At 47.3% G+C, this 19,572-nt stretch overlaps 3 protein-coding genes across 3 annotated transcripts; 1 reads left to right on the forward strand and 2 right to left on the reverse strand.

Moving 5' to 3' along the window:
• Positions 1–9,231: 9,231 nt before the first annotated feature.
• On the forward strand, positions 9,232–12,843 carry LOC142720067 (histone H2A type 1-like). Its single transcript, XM_075848797.1, has 3 exons — positions 9,232–9,249; positions 11,165–11,247; positions 12,546–12,843. Exons 1-3 carry the CDS (start codon positions 9,232–9,234, stop codon positions 12,841–12,843), a joined length of 399 nt encoding a protein of 132 aa, XP_075704912.1.
• A 2,819-nt stretch (positions 12,844–15,662) lies between these two features.
• LOC142720065 (histone H3) lies at positions 15,663–16,073 on the reverse strand. Its single transcript, XM_075848795.1, has one exon. The coding sequence runs from the start codon at positions 16,071–16,073 to the stop codon at positions 15,663–15,665; it is 411 nt and encodes a 136-aa protein (XP_075704910.1).
• An 874-nt stretch (positions 16,074–16,947) lies between these two features.
• Positions 16,948–17,589, reverse strand: LOC142720073 (histone H1.01-like). The gene has a single exon (XM_075848802.1). It carries the CDS (start codon positions 17,587–17,589, stop codon positions 16,948–16,950), a length of 642 nt encoding a protein of 213 aa, XP_075704917.1.
• Between the last annotated feature and the right edge of the window lie 1,983 nt (positions 17,590–19,572).

Consider the following 19,572-nt stretch of genomic DNA (forward strand, 5'->3'; position numbering starts at 1 on the left):
ATTTTGTTGCCCAATTTGTCCTTAGTGCGGCAATACCCCATTTGTGGTGATAAACTGCCGTTTGGGCCCATGGGAGGGCTCAGAAGGAAAGGAGTGCTATGTGTTTGTTGGAGTCCAGATTTTGCTGGATTTGGTTTTCGGGTGCCATGTCGCATTTGCAGAGCCCCAGAGGTATCAAAGCAATGGAAACCCACCAGAAGTGACCCCATTTTGGAAACTACACCCCTCAAGGAATTAATTTATGGTTTTTGTTATCATTTTGACCGCACAGTTTTTTCACAGCACCTATTTGAATTGGGCTGTGAAATGAAATAAATTATATTTTTTCCAATAAGATGTCATTTTTGATCAAAATTTCTTATTTTCACAGGGAACAACATACCCCATTTTGTTGCCCAATTTGTCCTTAGTGCGGCAATACCCCATTTGTGGTGATAAACTGCCGTTTGGGCCCATGGGAGGGCTCAGAAGAAAAGGACCACCATTTGGCCTACTGGAGCTTTTCTGGTGCTAAGTCATGTATGCAGAAGCCCCTGAGGTACCAGTACAGTTGAAACCCCCGAGAAGTGACCCCATTTTTAAAAACTACACCCCTTAAGACATTCATCTAGAGGTGTAGTGAGCATTTTGACCCCACAGGTACTGTGTAAAAGATAATGCGCAGCAGATGGTGCAGTGTGAGATTTGCAATTTAATATATATATATGCCATTTCAGTGTCCAATATAGTGTGCCCAGCATGCGCCACCGGAGATATACACCCCTTAAATTGTAATGTGGGTTCTCCTGGGTACGGCAATACCCTACATGTGGCTGTTATCAGCTGCCTGGGCATACGGCAGGGCTCAGAAGGGAAAGATGAGGGGGGTAAGCTGTGCGGAGTGCATCAGGGTTGATTAGAAAATCAAGGGATGTATGATACATTTTAAAACAATCTTTTATACAGAGCCCTGGTTTTTCGGGACACGTGTCACATTGGTATATTGTGTTCTTCCTTATCCCCCTCTTATAGCAGACTCTGCACCTCTTTTGACTCTTTCCCTTTCCACCGGTTTGGGGAACTTCTCCTGGAAAGTGTTGCCCTGGTACGATGCGTGTGGCCTCGCTTCCAGAAGTACTGGGTGCCCCCCCTTCCTGGTCCCTAAAGATTAGATCTTGAAATTCCAGGAAAGTTCCCCTCTGGCCTGCACATCGACGTAGCACGTACGCATTGTACAAAGCCATCTGTATGATGTGCCCGGCCAGCTTCTTATACCACACCGCATGGCGCTGTAGGGCTTCAGGACTTGATTTGACAAGTCCATCCCTCCCATGTACCTATTGTAGTCCAGGATGCAGTCTGGTTTGGGGGTGGCCTTTCCTTCATATATCCTAAATCTGTAGGTATACCCTGATGCACTCTCGCACAGCTTATACATCTTCACGCCATACCTTGCCCTCTTACCTGGCAGGTACTGGCGGAATTGAACCCTCCCTTTAAAATGTACCAGGGACTCATCAATAGAAAAACACTTCTCGGGGGTGTATGCTGGGAAAACCGGGCACTGAAATGGTCTAATAGGGGTCTCCGTTTATACAAATGGTCAAAACTGGGGTCACCTCGGGGTGGGCACGGCTCATTATCAGTATAATGTAAGAAGCGAAGTATTGCCTCATTTATTTATTTTTTTAGGCTCCAGTTCAGTTCTGAAGTTGCTTTGAGGGGCCCATATATTAGAAACCCCTATCAAACACCCCATTTTAGAAACTAGACCCCTCAAAGTATTCACAACAGCATTTAGAAAGTTTATGAACCCTTTAGGTGTTTCACAGAAATTTAGAGCAAAGTAGAGGTGAAATTTACTCTTTTTATACCATTTTTTTTATAACACAAAAGGATTTATCAGTGAAACCCAACTTAATACGTATTGCCCAGATTCTGCAGTTTTGAGAAATATCCCACATGTGGCCGTAGTGCGGTAATGGACTGAAGCGCCGGCCTCCGGAGCAAAGGAGCACCTAGCGGATTTTGAGCCCTCTTTTTTATTAGGCACCATGTCCGGTTTGAAGAGGTCTTGTGGTGCCAAAACATTGGAAACCCCCCAAAAGTGACCCCAATTTGGAAACTAGACCCCTTGAGGAATCCATTGTAGTTTTCTTGGGGTGCATGCGGCTTTTTGATCAGTTTTTATTCCATTTTTAGGTGGCGTGGTGACTAATAAACAGCAATTCTACTATTGTTTTTGTATACTTTTTTTTTTTTACAGCGTTCACCGTGCGCTATAAATGACATATTCACTTTATTCTGCGGGGCGATACGATTACGGCGATACCAGATGTTTATAGTTTTTTTTCTGTCTTATGACGTTTGCACAATAAAATACGTTTTGTAAACAATCATTCACTTTTTGTGTTGCCTTATTCTAAGAGCCATAACGTTTTTATTTTTCAATCAATAAAGCCGTGCGAGGACTTATTTTTTGCGTAACGAACTGTAGTTTCCATCAGTACCATTTTTAGGTACATGCGACTTTTTGATCTCTTTTTATTCCATTTTTTGGGAGGTGAAGTGACCAAACAATTGTGATTGTGGTACGGTTTATTAATATTTTTTTTTACGGCGTTCACCGTGCGGGATAAATAACAAAATAATTTTGTAGTTCAGGTCGTTACGGACGCGGCGATACCAATTATGTATAGTTTATTTGTTTGTTTATATATTTTTATTAATAATAAATGACTGATAAGGGAAAAAGTGGGACTTTTACTTTTATTACTTTTTTAAAACTTTTATTTTCTTATTTTTACACATCTTTTTTTAACTTTTTTTTTACTTTATTACTTTGTCCCACTAGAGGACTTGAGGGCAGCAGGCCCTGATAGCTATTCTAATACACTGCACTACATGCGTAGTGCAGTGTATTAGAGCTGTCAGCTACTCACTGACAGCAAGCATAGTGGGTCCTGACGTTGTCAGGACCCACTAGGCTTCCGTCTATGGCATAGCCGGACGCCATTGTTTGGTGTCCGGTTGCCATAGTCACCATCGCCGGCCGCTATCGTGTAGCAGGCCGGCGATGGCGGATTAACCCCTAAGAAGCCGCGATCGCTATTGAACGCGGCTTCTGAGGGGTTAATCGGCGGGGGAGCTCCGCGATCGGTCCCGGCACATTGAGCAGTGATAGTCTGCTGTCGGAAACAGCAGCTATCACAGCTCATGAACGCGCCCCGCGCGAACGGCGCCGTGTTTACTCCATGACCTACTATTAGGTCACTGAGCGCGAACGCTACAGTTAGCATGACCTAATAGTAGGTCATGGAGCGTTAAGGGGTTAAGGGGTGCAGTTTTTAAAATGGGGTGATTTGTGGGGTTCCTAATATATAAGGCCCTCAAAGCCACTTCAGATCTGAACTGTTCCCTAAAAAAAATAGCCTTTTGAAATTTTCTTGAAAATATGAGAAATTGTTGCTAAACTTATAAGCCTTGTAACGTCCTAGAAAAATAAAAAGATGTTCAAAAAATGGAAAAGACATAAAGTAGACATAAGGGAAATATTAACTAGTCACTATTTTGTGTGGTATTACTATCTGTCTTACAAGCAGATACATTTAAATTTAGAAAAATGCTAATTTTTGCAAATTTTCTCTAATTTTTGGTATTTTTCACAAAAAATATTGACTTTATTGACGAAATTTTTTCACTAACATAAAGTACAATATGTCACGGGAAAACAATCTCAGAATCGCTTGGATAGGTAAAAGCATTCCAGAGTTATTACGACATGAAGTGACGACACATGTCAGATTTAAAAAATGAGGCTGTGTCATATGGTCTAAAAGTGTCTGCGTCCTTAAGGGGTTAAAGAGGCTCTGTCACCTCATTATAAGTGCCCTGTCTCCTACATAATGTGATTGGCGCTGTAATGTAGATAACAGTGGTCCTAGTAATAAAGAGTCTGTCACCTCATTATAAGTGCCCTATCTTGTACATGATGTGATCGGCGCTGTAATGTAGATAACAGTGGTCCTAGTAATAAAGAGTCTGTCACCACATTATAAGTGGCCTATCTTGTACATGATGTGATGGGCGCTGTAATGTAGATAACAGTGGTCCTAGTAATAAAGAGTCTGTCACCACATTATAAGTGGCCTATCTTGTACATGATGTGATCGGCGCTGTAATGTAGATAACAGTGGTCCTAGTAATAAAGAGGCTGTCACCACATTATAAGTGGCCTATCTTGTACATAATGTGATTGGCGCTGTAATGTAGATAACAGTGGTCCTAGTAATAAAGAGTCTGTCACCACATTATAAGTGGCCTATCTTGTACATGATGTGATCGGCGCTGTAATGTAGATAACAGTGGTCCTAGTAATAAAGAGTCTGTCACCACATTATAAGTGGCCTATCTTGTACATGATGTGATGGGCGCTGTAATGTAGATAACAGTGGTCCTAGTAATAAAGAGTCTGTCACCACATTATAAGTGGCCTATCTTGTACATGATGTGATCGGCGCTGTAATGTAGATAACAGTGGTCCTAGTAATAAAGAGGCTGTCACCACATTATAAGTGGCCTATCTTGTACATGATGTGATCGGCGCTGTAATGTAGATAACAGTGGTCCTAGTAATAAAGAGGCTGTCACCACATTATAAGTGGCCTATCTTGTACATGATGTGATCGGCGCTGTAATGTAGAGAACAGTGGTCCTAGTAATAAAGAGTCTGTCACCACATTATAAGTGGCCTATCTTGTACATGATGTGATTGGCGCTGTAATGTAGATAACAGTGGTCCTAGTAATAAAGAGGCTGTCACCACATTATAAGTGGCCTATCTTGTACATGATGTGATGGGCGCTGTAATGTAGATAACAGTGGTCCTAGTAATAAAGAGTCTGTCACCACATTATAAGTGGCCTATCTTGTACATGATGTGATCGGCGCTGTAATGTAGATAACAGTGGTCCTAGTAATAAAGAGGCTGTCACCACATTATAAGTGGCCTATCTTGTACATGATGTGATGGGCGCTGTAATGTAGATAACAGTGGTCCTAGTAATAAAGAGGCTGTCACCACATTATAAGTGGCCTATCTTGTATATGATGTGATCGGTGATGTAATGTAGATAACAGTGGTTCTAGTAATAAAGAGGCTGTCACCACATTATAAGTGGCCTATCTTGTATATGATGTGATCGGTGATGTAATGTAGATAACAGTGGTTCTAGTAATAAAGCGGCTCTGTCACCACATTATAAGTGGCCTATCTTGTACATGATGTGATCGGCGCTGTAATTTAGAGAACAGTGGTCCTAGTAATAAAGAGGCTGTCACCACATTATAAGTGGCCTATCTTGTACATGATGTGATCGGCGCTGTAATCTAGAGAACAGTGGTCCTAGTAATAAAGAGTCTGTCACCACATTATAAGTGGCCTATCTTGTACATGATGTGATCGGCGCTGTAATGTAGATAACAGTGGTCCTAGTAATAAAGAGGCTGTCATCACATTATAAGTGGCCTATCTTGTACATGATGTGATTGGCGCTGTAATGTAGATAACAGTGGTCCTAGTAATAAAGAGTCTGTCACCACATTATAAGTGGCCTATCTTGTACATGATGTGATTGGCGCTGTAATGTAGATAACAGTGGTCCTAGTAATAAAGAGGCTGTCACCACATTATAAGTGGCCTATCTTGTACATGATGTGATGGGCGCTGTAATGTAGATAACAGTGGTCCTAGTAATAAAGAGTCTGTCACCACATTATAAGTGGCCTATCTTGTACATGATGTGATCGGCGCTGTAATGTAGATAACAGTGGTCCTAGTAATAAAGAGGCTGTCACCACATTATAAGTGGCCTATCTTGTACATGATGTGATGGGCGCTGTAATGTAGATAACAGTGGTCCTAGTAATAAAGAGGCTGTCACCACATTATAAGTGGCCTATCTTGTATATGATGTGATCGGTGATGTAATGTAGATAACAGTGGTTCTAGTAATAAAGAGGCTGTCACCACATTATAAGTGGCCTATCTTGTATATGATGTGATCGGTGATGTAATGTAGATAACAGTGGTTCTAGTAATAAAGCGGCTCTGTCACCACATTATAAGTGGCCTATCTTGTACATGATGTGATCGGCGCTGTAATTTAGAGAACAGTGGTCCTAGTAATAAAGAGGCTGTCACCACATTATAAGTGGCCTATCTTGTACATGATGTGATCGGCGCTGTAATCTAGAGAACAGTGGTCCTAGTAATAAAGAGTCTGTCACCACATTATAAGTGGCCTATCTTGTACATGATGTGATCGGCGCTGTAATGTAGATAACAGTGGTCCTAGTAATAAAGAGGCTGTCATCACATTATAAGTGGCCTATCTTGTACATGATGTGATTGGCGCTGTAATGTAGATAACAGTGGTCCTAGTAATAAAGAGTCTGTCACCACATTATAAGTGGCCTATCTTGTACATGATGTGATTGGCGCTGTAATGTAGATAACAGTGGTCCTAGTAATAAAGAGGCTGTCACCACATTATAAGTGCCCTATCTTGTACATGATGTGATCGGCGCTGCGATGTAGATTACAGCAGTGTTTTTTATTTAGGAAAACTATCATTTAATAAATTCAAATAATTCAATAAAACATGTAGTGTTTGGTTGAGGGATGCAGGACACGCCACGCGTCTACGAGTTGGTGCTCATGCAGCAATCGTCATATACGACGGTGAGCTGCCCTGGGTAGAGAGGAGTGCCCTCGCGAGGTGTCAAATACGGGATCCAATGTGACATTTAAATCCCCCCCCAGTATTAAGGTGCCTTCCAGAAAGCCTTCCAGTACCCCTAAAACTCTATCCAAGAAGGCCACTTGACCAGTGTTAGGGAGTTAGTATGAGGCCAGTGTGTACAATGTGTTATCCAACTTACCCTTCACGAAAAGGTACCGGCCCACTCCATCCGTGCAAGTCTCCACATGTTCCCAATGGGGAGAACGCGAGATCAGGATGGAGACCCCCTTGGACTTGGAGTCAGGGGATACACTATGATACCCATCAGGATAGTTGGAGTCCGTGAGCTTCGGTATGCAGTCCGCCCGAAAGTGGGTTTCCTGCAGAAAGGCCACGTGTGCTTTTCTTTTCCACAGAAGTCGGAGAATGGAGGACCTCTTTTCAGGAATATTCAGACCCTGCGTATTCAGGGAGACAACCGTAATGTCAGACATGATAGCGGACTTAGGAATGGACAGAGGGGAAGGGGGAGAGAGAAAAAGAATGAGAAGAAGAAAAAGAAGAAGAAAAGCTCCTGTACATGAGCAGCAGTACAGAAGGTGCCAGAAAACACAAGTTCTCTAAAGTCGGAGTTCGAAATCTCTCCACTACTCAACGTGTGCTATGTCACCCACAGAAGACCTCTGAGTACGACACAGCTACACGGAACCCTAACAGAGAACGAGGAAAGACAGCCATGCAAAGACATTGTTTCAGTAAACAAGTAGTCAACTAGATATCTCAAATAAATTGCATCCCAGCCCCGGACTCACCAAATCAACTATTACCGGAGCCCACCATCCCCTCCTTGGTGAAACAGGTGAAACAATTAAAACATCCCCAACCGGAAAAGACCACCCCTCCCCACAGGCCCACAGCAATACAAATGGCCTAAGAGCAACACCAACAACGACTCTGTCTTCACTGCCCTCCAAGAGCCCTATGGAAGAAAAAGGTGGAGTGAGTGACAAATAAATGTCCACATAAGAACGCCAAAGATCAGTCAGTCCCTCCGCGGAGAACGCCGTCCTGGAGGACGAGGGTCAACGAGCCCGCTTTCACGGTCTCGGTGCGGGGATCGACGTTCTGGAGATCGGGGTTCAGTCGGCTCAGCTCCTGGGCGAGACGGAAGATGAGACACCGAGTATGGGTATGGTCCTCCTCTCAGAGCAAACGGTGCTGGGGGTTCAGTCCAGTCTGGTAACCGCACTGGTGGGATCTCCAGGAACCGGAAGGCCTCCTCTAGGTAATCTTTAGAACGGACCGCAAATGACATTCCCTGTCTGCGAAGGATGATGTGGAAGGGGTATCCCCACCTGTAGGTTGCTCCTGCCGCCTTTGTTGCTTCCAATAATGGGCGGATAGTTCTGCGCATGGAGAGTGTCAGCCTTGAGATGTCTGGCAGGACTGTTATCTCGGTACCGTTGAAAGGAACAGCCCCCTTTTCCCAAGCTCTCCGGGCAATCTCCTCTTTCTGTTTGTAGAAATGCACTCTACAGATAACATCTCTGGGTCGGTTACATTCTTTGTTCCGGGGGCCCGCCAGCCTGTGAACTATGTCCATTCCTATGGGCATATCCCGCGGGCGATCTAGGAGTTTGTTGAAAATGTGTGTCACAACATCATAAAGTCCATCTGGGGGTACAGACTCCGGAAAACCCCGTAGTTTCAAATTGTTACGCCTCCGCCTATTCTCGACATCATTCAAATGCAGGGAGAGGTCACGTAGTTGCGTACCCTGAGTAGCCAAAGATTGAGAGAGGACCGAGATGTCCAGGGAGGATATAGAATGCTGGCACTCCAAGGTTTCCACCCTCGTGGCCAGATCACGCACGTCTTGTGTGACCGCGCCAATGGCCCTGTCATGTTTCTCCTCCAACCGGTTGAGGCGGAGATCCAAGTCGGTTTTGGTGGGGAGTACTTTGACCATCTCCCAAAGTTCCGCCAGGGTCCGTTCCATGGAGAGTGGGAGGCCAGGGACGGGCCGGTGTGATATTCCCCCAGGTGTACCGGTGGGGTGAGGGTGGGGGTCCCCCTGAAAATGTCTGGCATTCCCTGACTCTGCTGGCTATCCTGCGTTGTCGCCTGCCGCTGGGCGGGCAGTAAAAATGTTGCCTCATGCACCCTGCTTGGTGGCGCCATGGTCGTCACCCCGTGTCCGGGTGTTTTCTGGGGCTGGAGAAGGGGAACAGCCTCCCCTGGGGACGGCCCTCGAAATTCTGACCCACGCTGACCTCTCTCCACAGGTGCCATCTCCCCTCCAGGGGCGCGGGAGCAGCTGCCGGTTGGCATCTGATCAGCAGAGGAAGAAGGCGGAGTGTGCCCACGAGGCGGCGGGGTCTGGGTGCGGCCTGCAGGAGGAGAAGAAGAGGACCGCTGAGGAACGCCGTCCAGCGTGGACCGGAGGAACCGGCCGATTGACGAGGTGCCCGAGGTGTCTGGAAGGTTCCTGCGATATTTCCCCCTGGTCATGCTGAGTCGGGGACTGGTGAGTGAGCCCTGTCAGGCGATTTTCGGCTGGGTGAGTCCGGAGCTGCAGAGACACACGTCTTCACACTGCCATGCCTAAGCCACGCCCCCCGGGGCCTACAACTTTATCCGAATCCATCAAGGTGATGAGTGGAAGATGGCATTTAACACCCGGGACGGGCACTATAAATACCTGGTGATGCCCTTCGGCCTGTGTAATGCTCCAGCGGTCTTCCAAGAATTTGTGAATTGTATCTTCTGAGATCTCCTCTATGTTTTTGTTGTGGTCTATCTCGATGACATTTTGATTTTCTCCCCAAATCAGATGACACATCGGAGGCATGTCCGTCAAGCCCTGTTGTGATTTAAGGGGGAATTGCCTGTATGCCAAGTTGGAGTAATGCACTTTTGAAAATAATTTTCTGCCCTTCTTGGGCTACATCATCTCGGATCAGGGTCTCAAGATGTATCCTGAGAAAGTAAAGTCCATTCTGGGGTGGCCACGTCCTCAGGGCCTGCGGTCCATACACCGTACAAAACTTCTACTGGCAATACATCCCAAACTTCTCTTCACTGACGGCCCCCATCTCTACCCTTACCAAGAAAGGTATAAACGCCAAGGTGTGGACTCCAGATGCAGAATCCGAATTCAATAGCCTCAAAAATGCCTTCATTTCAGCCTCGATCCTCCATCATCCTGACGTGACTCGGCAGTTCTCGTTGGAGGTGGACGCTTCTTCTGTTGGTGCAGGTGCACTTCTGTTCCAGAGAAGCCTCAAGGGAAAGGCAGTAGTATGTGGCTATTACTCGAGACTTTTCTCCTCCGCAGAGCGCAATTACTCTATTGGGGATCGGGAGTTACTGGCCATCAAGTTGGCTCTGGAGGAGTGGAGACATCTGTATAACTAATGGACCTTTTCCCGCCAATGTTGGATCGAAGGAGGTTCTAAGAACTTTTTTGGGGGGAATCTGGTAATAGACTAAAGATCTTCCGCACATGGGACAGGTAGATTAAGTATAAAATGTACAGGATGGGGCTTCTCATACTCCTTCTCTCACTATCTAGACTGATTGTTTTATAACCTGTGTGCTGTCCTTCCCACCTACTCATATAGCGACATATAATGATATCTCTTTGGCCTATAACCTTGGGTATTCTAATTCTATGGTTATTGATGCTACATATTTACCTTCCTGCTACTTCTAATAATCTTCCATAACAGACGACACCTTGATTGGAGGTCGCCCTCCGTCTTTTTATTTTGCTTCCATTTCTTTTCATTATGTTTTATTAAGCGGTCTGGTCTCGACCGCATTTTGTACTCCGTACTATATAAAATATATGTCTATACAATTGTGTTTTTTGTATTTTTACTTTTGCTTTTGTTCAACTATTGTTATTGGTACATAAGATTTCTTAGCTACACAGGCTTTTGAGATATCATGTGTTTTTTAAGCCGCCCTGCGGGGTCAGCAAATGACTTTGTGCTCCATTGTTTGTCTATTTATCTGTAATAAAAAAAACGTTTTAATAAAAATAGAATTGAAAAAAAAAAACAAAAAAACTTGGTGTATTTAAACGTCTGAGCCACTGGGAATGCGATGAAAGAAATAAAGGTTGAAATAAATCATTATCTCTACTATATTTTAAGAACGTGAAATGTCAGAATACTACTAGAGATTCTAGCTGATCTAAGACAGGGACATGCACTAACATTGCAGGGTTCCTGGCCTAAGCACTTAAACCCTAAGCCCCCCAGCACGCAGTCCGCAGCCCGCAGCCCACTTGTTCCCTGATTCGGTCTAAAGTGAGTTCTGTTGAATGTCAGGTTACTGCGCTTTTCTATGAGATGAATAATATGTTCTGGTGGAGCCACTGAGCAGCGAGCTCACAGCTTATGTGCTCATAATTCAACTTTCCCCCTTTCCCATAGAGCACCATCTATGGCGTGATGAAATGTGACACTTGTTTCAGTGATGAGGATATTGCTGAAATCTGCAATAATGTAGTAGAAAAGTAAGATGGTTCAGCAGCATAAGTACCTTTCTCATGCAGCAACCTCCTCATTATTCTGCCTGCACACAGTAAGGTATCCTTTCAGACAAGGCTACACATCAGGAATTGTACCAGGATCTGCACAGAAGACTCTCACTGTTTAGTCACTGGTTAAGTACCACACCACCAGCTGAGGTTATTCGCTAGAGCTTCTTATTGTTCCCATTAGACCAAATGTAATATCACTTCCAGCAGGAATAAGAACGTCACCTTTGGAAGAATTTGTGACTGTCTCTCGACAGCAGAGGTAGCGCACTGTTAAAGTTATCTGCTCGTGAATTAGCAGGAAGCTGATGAGTCAGGGACATACAGGTTCTATCCCCAGGATCTCCACCTTGTGTCTCCAGTCTTAAAAGCGCTAATGAGATGTAGCGTTTCTCTTGTTGAAAGTCTGATTACCCCTGATTTTTAAAGAGTTGATAAATGTGTTATTGTGTATCTGCTGTCCAGCTGGCTCACAGCTTGTGTGATCTGAGTTGAGTGCAGGGGTCACTGCTGTACAATGTGGGTTCTAATCCCCATGTTGTCCTCCTGGTGACCTTGGGGTACTTCCCCCTTTCCTAAGGAGTATTGGGTTATGATACCTGTGAGAGTGAGAATACTGTTAGAAAAAGTAGCTAAGTACAGCTTTCTCAAAAAAGTGACAGCTGTATATGTAACATTCTTCACATAAGTAACTTTCTTAAGCAGTGACAATCTCATTGTGCTGCATCCACACCACTATAAACACCACCCATCAAGGTATCTTTTGGTTAAGGCCACACATTAGGATTTGAACCAGAGACCACACAGAAGACACTCACTGGCTACACACTGATCATGCACCCTGCCACCAGCACTGGCTGATATTTGGACTTTCTTATTGTCCCCACAAGACCAAATGTAAAGATCACTTCCAGCAGGAATAAGAACATGTCATCTTTGGAATATTTTGCAGCTGGCTCTCAACAGTAGAGGTAGCGCACTGGTAAAGTTCTCTGCCAGCAGAAGAGTCAGGAACATGCAGGTTCTATCCCCAGGAAACTTGCATAAGTAAGGAGAATGCCATCTACCACACCAGCGGCACGCAGCAAGCTTCAAACCCAGGTGCATGGGCTGGCACTGTAGTGTTACTGAACTCAGCACCTAACTGCTTCGTTATAGGGTGCAGGAGTCAATATAAATCAAGTAGAAAAATAAATGAGACCATTAAATTACAAAGATGTAATATTATTTTTATCCCGGGCAGGACTTCAGTTCCCTGTCGGTCGTGTGCACAGACTTCTCCGCAAGGGCAAATACGCTGAGAGGGTCGGCGACGGCGCTCCGATCTACCTGGCCGCTGTGTTGGAATATCTGACCACTGAGATCCTTGAACTGGCCGGAAATGCCGCCCGGGACAACAAAAAGACCCGAATCATCCCCCGTCAACTGCAGCTGGCCGTGCTCAATGACGAGGAGGAGCTCAACAAAGTGCTGGGTGGTGTGACCATCGCTCAGGGAGGCGTCCTGCCCAACATCCAGGCCGTTCTGCTGCCCAAGAAGACCGAAAGCAGCAAAAGCGCCAAGAGCAAGTGAGCGCCGCTTATCCCACATTTAACCACAAAGGCTCTTTTAAGAGCCACCCACATGGTCCTTAGAACAGAGCTGTCACCGCTGATCTCTGATGAGTAAGGGTCGGGGTATACAACTGCTGCATTACTTATGACCTATACATTCACTACTGCCTCGTGCGGATGGTGGCGCTGTCCTCATTGATGCACTAACTATACTGTACAGAACACATTAATAGTACAACTACTCCAGTGATTCATGTTCATGATCTACAACTCGCCCCCGACTACATAGTGTCTTAAATTATATCTTCCAGTCTCACTGGATTCTTCGAATGCGTCTCAGTAAATGTTACTCTGCAGCAACTTCATGCGTTAGTGGGATGAGGGGAGTCCTAAGTATAGACAACGCACAGTGTTAGTACGAAGTAGAAATAGGTGCATTCTGTTTCCTGTCATTGTATTGCCAGCAGCGCGATTATACCAGCAGTCTGGCAAAGTGACATACAAGACAATGCAAGTCCATACTTATGTGGAACTTGGTGCTACAAATTGCTAGTTTGTTTTGAAAATCTTGTAACATTTGTAGCAATGAGAGCAGCTTGGAAAACACGGCCCCTCCAACATTGGGTTTTGCTCTTGTAAAATGCCGTATCAGCTGCATCAGTTTCTCCTTTTTCATTCATTGAATGCGTCTCACTAAATGTTGCTCTGCAAGAAACTGCACGCGTTACTGTAATAAAGTGAGTCCTATATAGGGACAGCAGACAGATTCATTATTAGTACTAGAGGTTACTAGATTTATTGCCAGCAGCCTTATTAATCCCAGCCGTCCGGCAGAATGAGATACGAAGCAATACGAGCCGATACTTGTGTCAAAGTTGGTCCCAGTAACAGATTTATTGTTTGTTGTAAGAATCTGGTAACATTAGTAGCAGTGACAGCAGCTAAGAAAACACTGGCCCTCTCTCCAAGGATTGCGGAAAGCACGTTGCCCAGCAGCAAGCTGGACGCCGAAGAAGCAACACCGCAAGTCCGCTGTTTGATCCACTGCTCGTGCGCTTATACAGCGCTATGAGCAACTGAGCGGATATTCAGCGGTGAGTTTCTGCCACTCGTGTACGTACAGGCATCGGCACAAACGGCGCCCGGCAGCGCCGCTACGAGGAGGTGTTTTCCTGCCGGAGGATCACTCGGCAGCAAGTATAGCACTAAGGCACTCTTTCCCTTCAGATTAACATTCCCTGGTCTAAGACCCAATTCAGGCAGCTGCTTCTAGGACGTTATTAGGGGACATAGTGCAGTCCACATATCCGGCTCCTCACTGGAAGACCGACGTGATACTGAAGCCCCTACCCCCGTGTATATAGAAGTAGAAGGTCACTGCTCAGATGATACACGAGCGGTCACCAGCAGACATCATAGCTGATCTATAGAGGATGTGGCGGCTCTGAGAAGAGCCTTTGTGTTGTGTAAGATGGAGCTGAGCAGGAGGGGAATTAACCTCCGAAGCCGTAGAGAGTGCGGCCCTGGCGTTTGAGCGCGTACACCACGTCCATAGCGGTGACGGTCTTCCTCTTGGCGTGCTCGGTGTAGGTGACGGCGTCACGGATGACGTTCTCCAGGAAAACCTTCAGGACGCCGCGAGTCTCTTCATAGATGAGACCGGAGATGCGTTTGACGCCTCCCCTGCGAGCTAGACGGCGGATTGCAGGCTTGGTGATGCCCTGGATGTTATCACGGAGCACCTTCCTGTGCCGCTTGGCACCGCCCTTTCCGAGTCCTTTTCCTCCTTTACCACGACCAGACATCCTGTAAGCTGGAGCTAAAGAGAACTATTGTACCGACAACCGCGGGGTGCGTCTTTATATAGACCTTGGGTGGACCAGAGAGAGAACTGTAATACATGTCACTTCCGGGGCGTTTCTCTCAGTAAATTCACATTACCAATCCCTCCCCCTCCCGTTGATTGGCTTAACTCAGATTTTGAATTTCACTCTCATTTTACAATACCGGCCGCTCTTTTCCCGCTTATAGCGCGACTGCTGTGTAATCTCTATCTGCCCCAAATCTAAAGAGTAATGTTAAGAAAACAAGGAACAAGCGTGACGTCTTGGATTAGTATGGCGGCTGCTCGTCATCTGCCGTCAGGTTCAGGATTTGTGTGCACGCAGATCACCCCTTAGGCCACCAGCACCACAACGGTTTTATAGAATGAATAGGGAGGAGAGGACTCGGGCAGTGTTAATGAGTTTAGATCTCTGATTTACAACGGTGACCAGGACTACACCCGATGATCATGACCTCACAGAATAAGAGTATAATTCCACTGCGCTTGTGTTCACACCGGGCGGAGGATACCTGCTCCCCACCCTACACGCTGCGCCTGGTTTGCCTTTACAAGGAGTAGGGAACAAGGACTCCGCACACACTGGTCAGCGGTGGATCATTAGCTGCACATAACGGCGTCATTCCTAGCAGCAGCAGCGGAGGTTATTATAGGAAGAGCGATGTACGGTCATCAGTGAGGAGTGGGGCGGGTTATCGCTACGATACAGCCGGAGAGTGAGGTGATGAATACAGCGCAGACACCCGGCATAACACATGACAGGACTGATGAAAGGGCCGGATAACGTGAGCGCTAGAGACGGGGACTGGTTATAGTGTAAATGGCGCCAAGCACTGAAAGGGTTAACATAGCATCTCCACATATTAATAGCAGAGCACCGAGAAGCCAGCGGGAGTCGCGGTAGAATAACGGAGGAAAAGGATTAAGCTCGTTTGAGGGAGGATTTGGTGGCTCTGAAAAGAGCCTTTGTGTTGTAGTCGGTGCCGGGTTCAGACCTAAGCCCTCTCACCACGGATCCTGCGGGCCAGTTGAATGTCTTTGGGCATGATAGTGACCCTCTTGGCGTGGATGGCGCACAGGTTGGTATCCTCAAACAGTCCGACCAGATAAGCCTCGCTGGCCTCCTGCAGAGCCATGACTGCTGAGCTCTGGAAGCGCAGATCGGTCTTGAAGTCCTGAGCGATCTCTCGCACCAGGCGCTGGAAGGGCAGCTTACGGATAAGAAGCTCCGTGGACTTCTGGTAGCGGCGGATTTCACGGAGAGCGACTGTGCCCGGGCGGTAACGATGAGGCTTCTTCACTCCGCCGGTAGCGGGAGCGCTCTTCCGTGCAGCTTTAGTAGCCAGCTGCTTGCGGGGCGCTTTCCCGCCGGTGGATTTACGCGCGGTCTGCTTTGTTCTGGCCATAGCTCTAGAACAACGTGCACACTTGTAGACTGATACGAGGAGAGGACAGAGCAGAGTATTTATACACTTGAGCGTGTCCTCATTGGTCCATGAAAGGCACACCCCTACATTCTATTGGCTTCTTCATAAAAATATGCGCCCGACAAAGCAAATGTGATATTCGCGACCAATCACCGCTCCGAAGAGGCGGACACCGGTTTACATGATGTCCAGACGCAGCTTGTACAACAGGGGGCGTTAATGAGATCATTTCTCCAGCTCTGCGAAATAGTTGTCATCAGTAACAGCTCACTGTATTTCCATGTCCGCAGATCACGTACACAGCGTTATATAAGAGACTACTTCCCCATCATCCGCCGCTGCAGAGTTTTATAGATCACACAAAGGGACAATCCCCCACCCCATCCTTACACAGGACACTGTGCCCCGCATCCAGAGGCAGCATATAAGGGTCACCATCCACCACGTGTAATGAGGAGGAGGAGGGGACATTGTGCTCTATTTACACCGGAGAGAGTGTAAACCATCGGCCTCCTTCACGTGGATCCTGTGCTGTAAGCTACAAGTCTATTGCTGCCCCGGTCCTTATTCACACATTACACCTGGTGGACTGTGACCTGATAAACTCTGCCTGGATGTTACACCATAGTGACGGGACGGACACTGTGGAGGTCCGGATACAGCAGCTATGGCGTCCAGCGCGATGACCATGAAGCTCCTCCGTGCACACGCGATGATAGCGCCTCCTTTATCTCAGGATCGCGCTGCTGTCTGTACCGGAGGAAATAGCGGCAAGTGATCATACAGCTCTGACGGGGAGAAGGTGGTGGCTCTGAAAAGAGCCTTTGTGGGACAAGAAACGGGCGGCTCTCGGTTATTTCTTCGCCACGGTCTTCCTGGATTTAGACGCTTTCTTAGCCGGACTCTTGGCAGCTTTCTTAGCCGGACTCTTGGCAGCTTTCTTAGCCGGACTCTTGGCAGCTTTGGGCTTGGCCGCCTTCTTTGCTGGGCTCTTTGTTATTTTCTTGGGGGCAGGTTTTGGCTTCTTGGGGCTCTTCGCCACCTTCTTGGCAGCGGCAGGCCTCTTGGCCTTTGTCAGGCTCTTGGCCGGAGTCTTCTTCGGGGATTTGGCAGCAGCCGCCGGCTTCTTCTTGGCCGCCTTGTCCTTAGTCTCCTGCTGCTTCTTGTTCAGCTTGAAGGAGCCGGAGGCGCCGCTGCCTTTCACCTGGAGCAGGGTTTCCTTGGTCACCAGAGTCTTGAGCGCCATCTTCAGGCGGCTGTTGTTCTTGTCTACATCGTATCCTCCAGCAGCCAGAGCCTTCTTCAGGGCGGCCAGAGACATCCCACTGCGCTCTTTGGAGGCGGACACGGCTTTCACGATGAGCTCTGACACGCTGGGACCGGAGGGTTTTTTGTTTTTCTTGGCGCCCCCTGCTGCAGGTTTTTTCGGCTGCTTCTTGGATTTGGCGGCCGGCTCGGCGGGAGTGACAGCGGCGGCTGGTGCGGTCTCTGCCATCGTATAACACGAGAATACACTAAAACAATAATCCTGCGAGGGAAACACTGAGGAGGGAGCTGGGGCCTCTTATATGTACAGCGGCTGCTCGGTGATTGGCTGCGATTGTCCTGAGCGTCTATTGGCTGACACTGATCACATGTCCTCCCTTTCCTCATCTGACAGGAGTGAAGCTCCGCTCTCCCCTTGTGCTTCCCTGCCCGGGATAAGAGCCCTTTACCGACTAGAAGCGGCCGGGCGAGCGGGCACTCTACGTGACTTCCCCCTCCCTGACATTCCCCCTACTCATTTCTAGCCTTCACTGGCAGAGATGCTGGGAAGGAGCCGGGAGGAGGCCCCGGGATCTCTGCCATAGTTCTGCCGATCTGCACATCGCTGTGATCGGACAAGATAAATGTGTTTGCGGGAGCTCGTTCCCTGTATTCCCGGCACTTGTCACTATCACAGGGTTCTTTACCACAATGTCTAACGTGCGGGAAGCTGATTGTCCGATGCGGGGGCGACCTGGAGCTGCAGAGAGCCCAGAAGGGTAACCCGGCACAGACGAGATGTCGGAGTGTCTTCCGCCTGTCTTACTGTAACTTGGCACAGAGGAGACACCAGAAACTGCTCCACCTGTGTTACAATAACCCAGCACAGAGGAAACACCAGAGTTTGCTCTACTTATGTTACAATAACTCGGCACAGGCAGGACACCGGGGTCTGCTCCACCTGTATTACAACTTCCCAGCACAGAAAAGACACAAGTCTGCTCCTCCTTTACTAAAATAACCTGACACAGGTCAGACCCCAGAACCTGCTCCTCCAGCAGTACATTACCCAGACACAGACAGGACACTAGAGACTTCTCCACCTGTATAACTATAACCTGACACAGGCCAGACCCCAGAACCTGCTCCTCCAGCAGTACATTACCCGGAAACAGACAGGACACTAGAGACTACTCCACCTGTATAACTATAACCTGACACAGGCCAGACCCCAGAACCTGCTCCTCCAGCAGTACATTACCCGGACACAGACAGGACACTAGAGACTACTCCACCTGTATAACTATAACCTGACACAGGCCAGACCCCAGAACCTGCTCCTCCAGCAGTACATTACCCGGACACAGACAGGACACTAGAGACTACTCCACCTGTATAACTATAACCTGACACAGGCCAGACCCCAGAACCTGCTCCTCCAGCAGTACATTACCCGGACACAGACAGGACACTAGAGACTACTCCACCTGTATAACTATAACCTGACACAGGCCAGACCCCAGAACCTGCTCCTCCAGCAGTACATTACCCGGACACAGACAGGACACTAGAGACTACTCCACCTGTATAACTATAACCTGACACAGGCCAGACCCCAGAACCTGCTCCTCCAGCAGTACATTACCCGGACACAGACAGGACACTAGAGACTTCTCCACCTGTATAACTATAACCTGACACAGGCCAGACCCCAGAACCTGCTCCTCCAGCAGTACATTACCCGGACACAGCCAGGACACTAGAGACTTCTCCACCTGTATAACTATAACCTGACACAGGCCAGACCCCAGAACCTGCTCCTCCAGCAGTACATTACCCGGACACAGACAGGACACTAGAGGCTTCTCCACCTGTATAACTAGAACCTGGCACAGAGGAGGGAACAGACACTGTTTGTTCCTCTTGTACTACATTAAGCCGGCAAAAGACAAGACGCCGTAGTATTGTCCGTGTCCCCACATATTACTGCCATTATGTCCCCTGTAGGAGGGTACAGGGACACAATGCCGGTAATATGTCCCTGTTCCCTCATCTTCGAGGCATTATGTCCCTGTTCCTTCATATTACCGGCATTATGTCCCTGTTCCTTCATATTACAGGCATTATGTCCCTGTTCCCTCATATTACATGCATTATGTGCCTGTTCCTTCATATTACCGGCATTATGTCCCTGTTCCTTCATATTACAGGCTTTATGTCCCTGTTCCTTCAT

This window comes from Rhinoderma darwinii, unplaced genomic scaffold (assembly GCF_050947455.1).
Source record: "Rhinoderma darwinii isolate aRhiDar2 unplaced genomic scaffold, aRhiDar2.hap1 Scaffold_489, whole genome shotgun sequence".
NCBI lineage: Eukaryota > Metazoa > Chordata > Amphibia > Anura > Rhinodermatidae > Rhinoderma > Rhinoderma darwinii.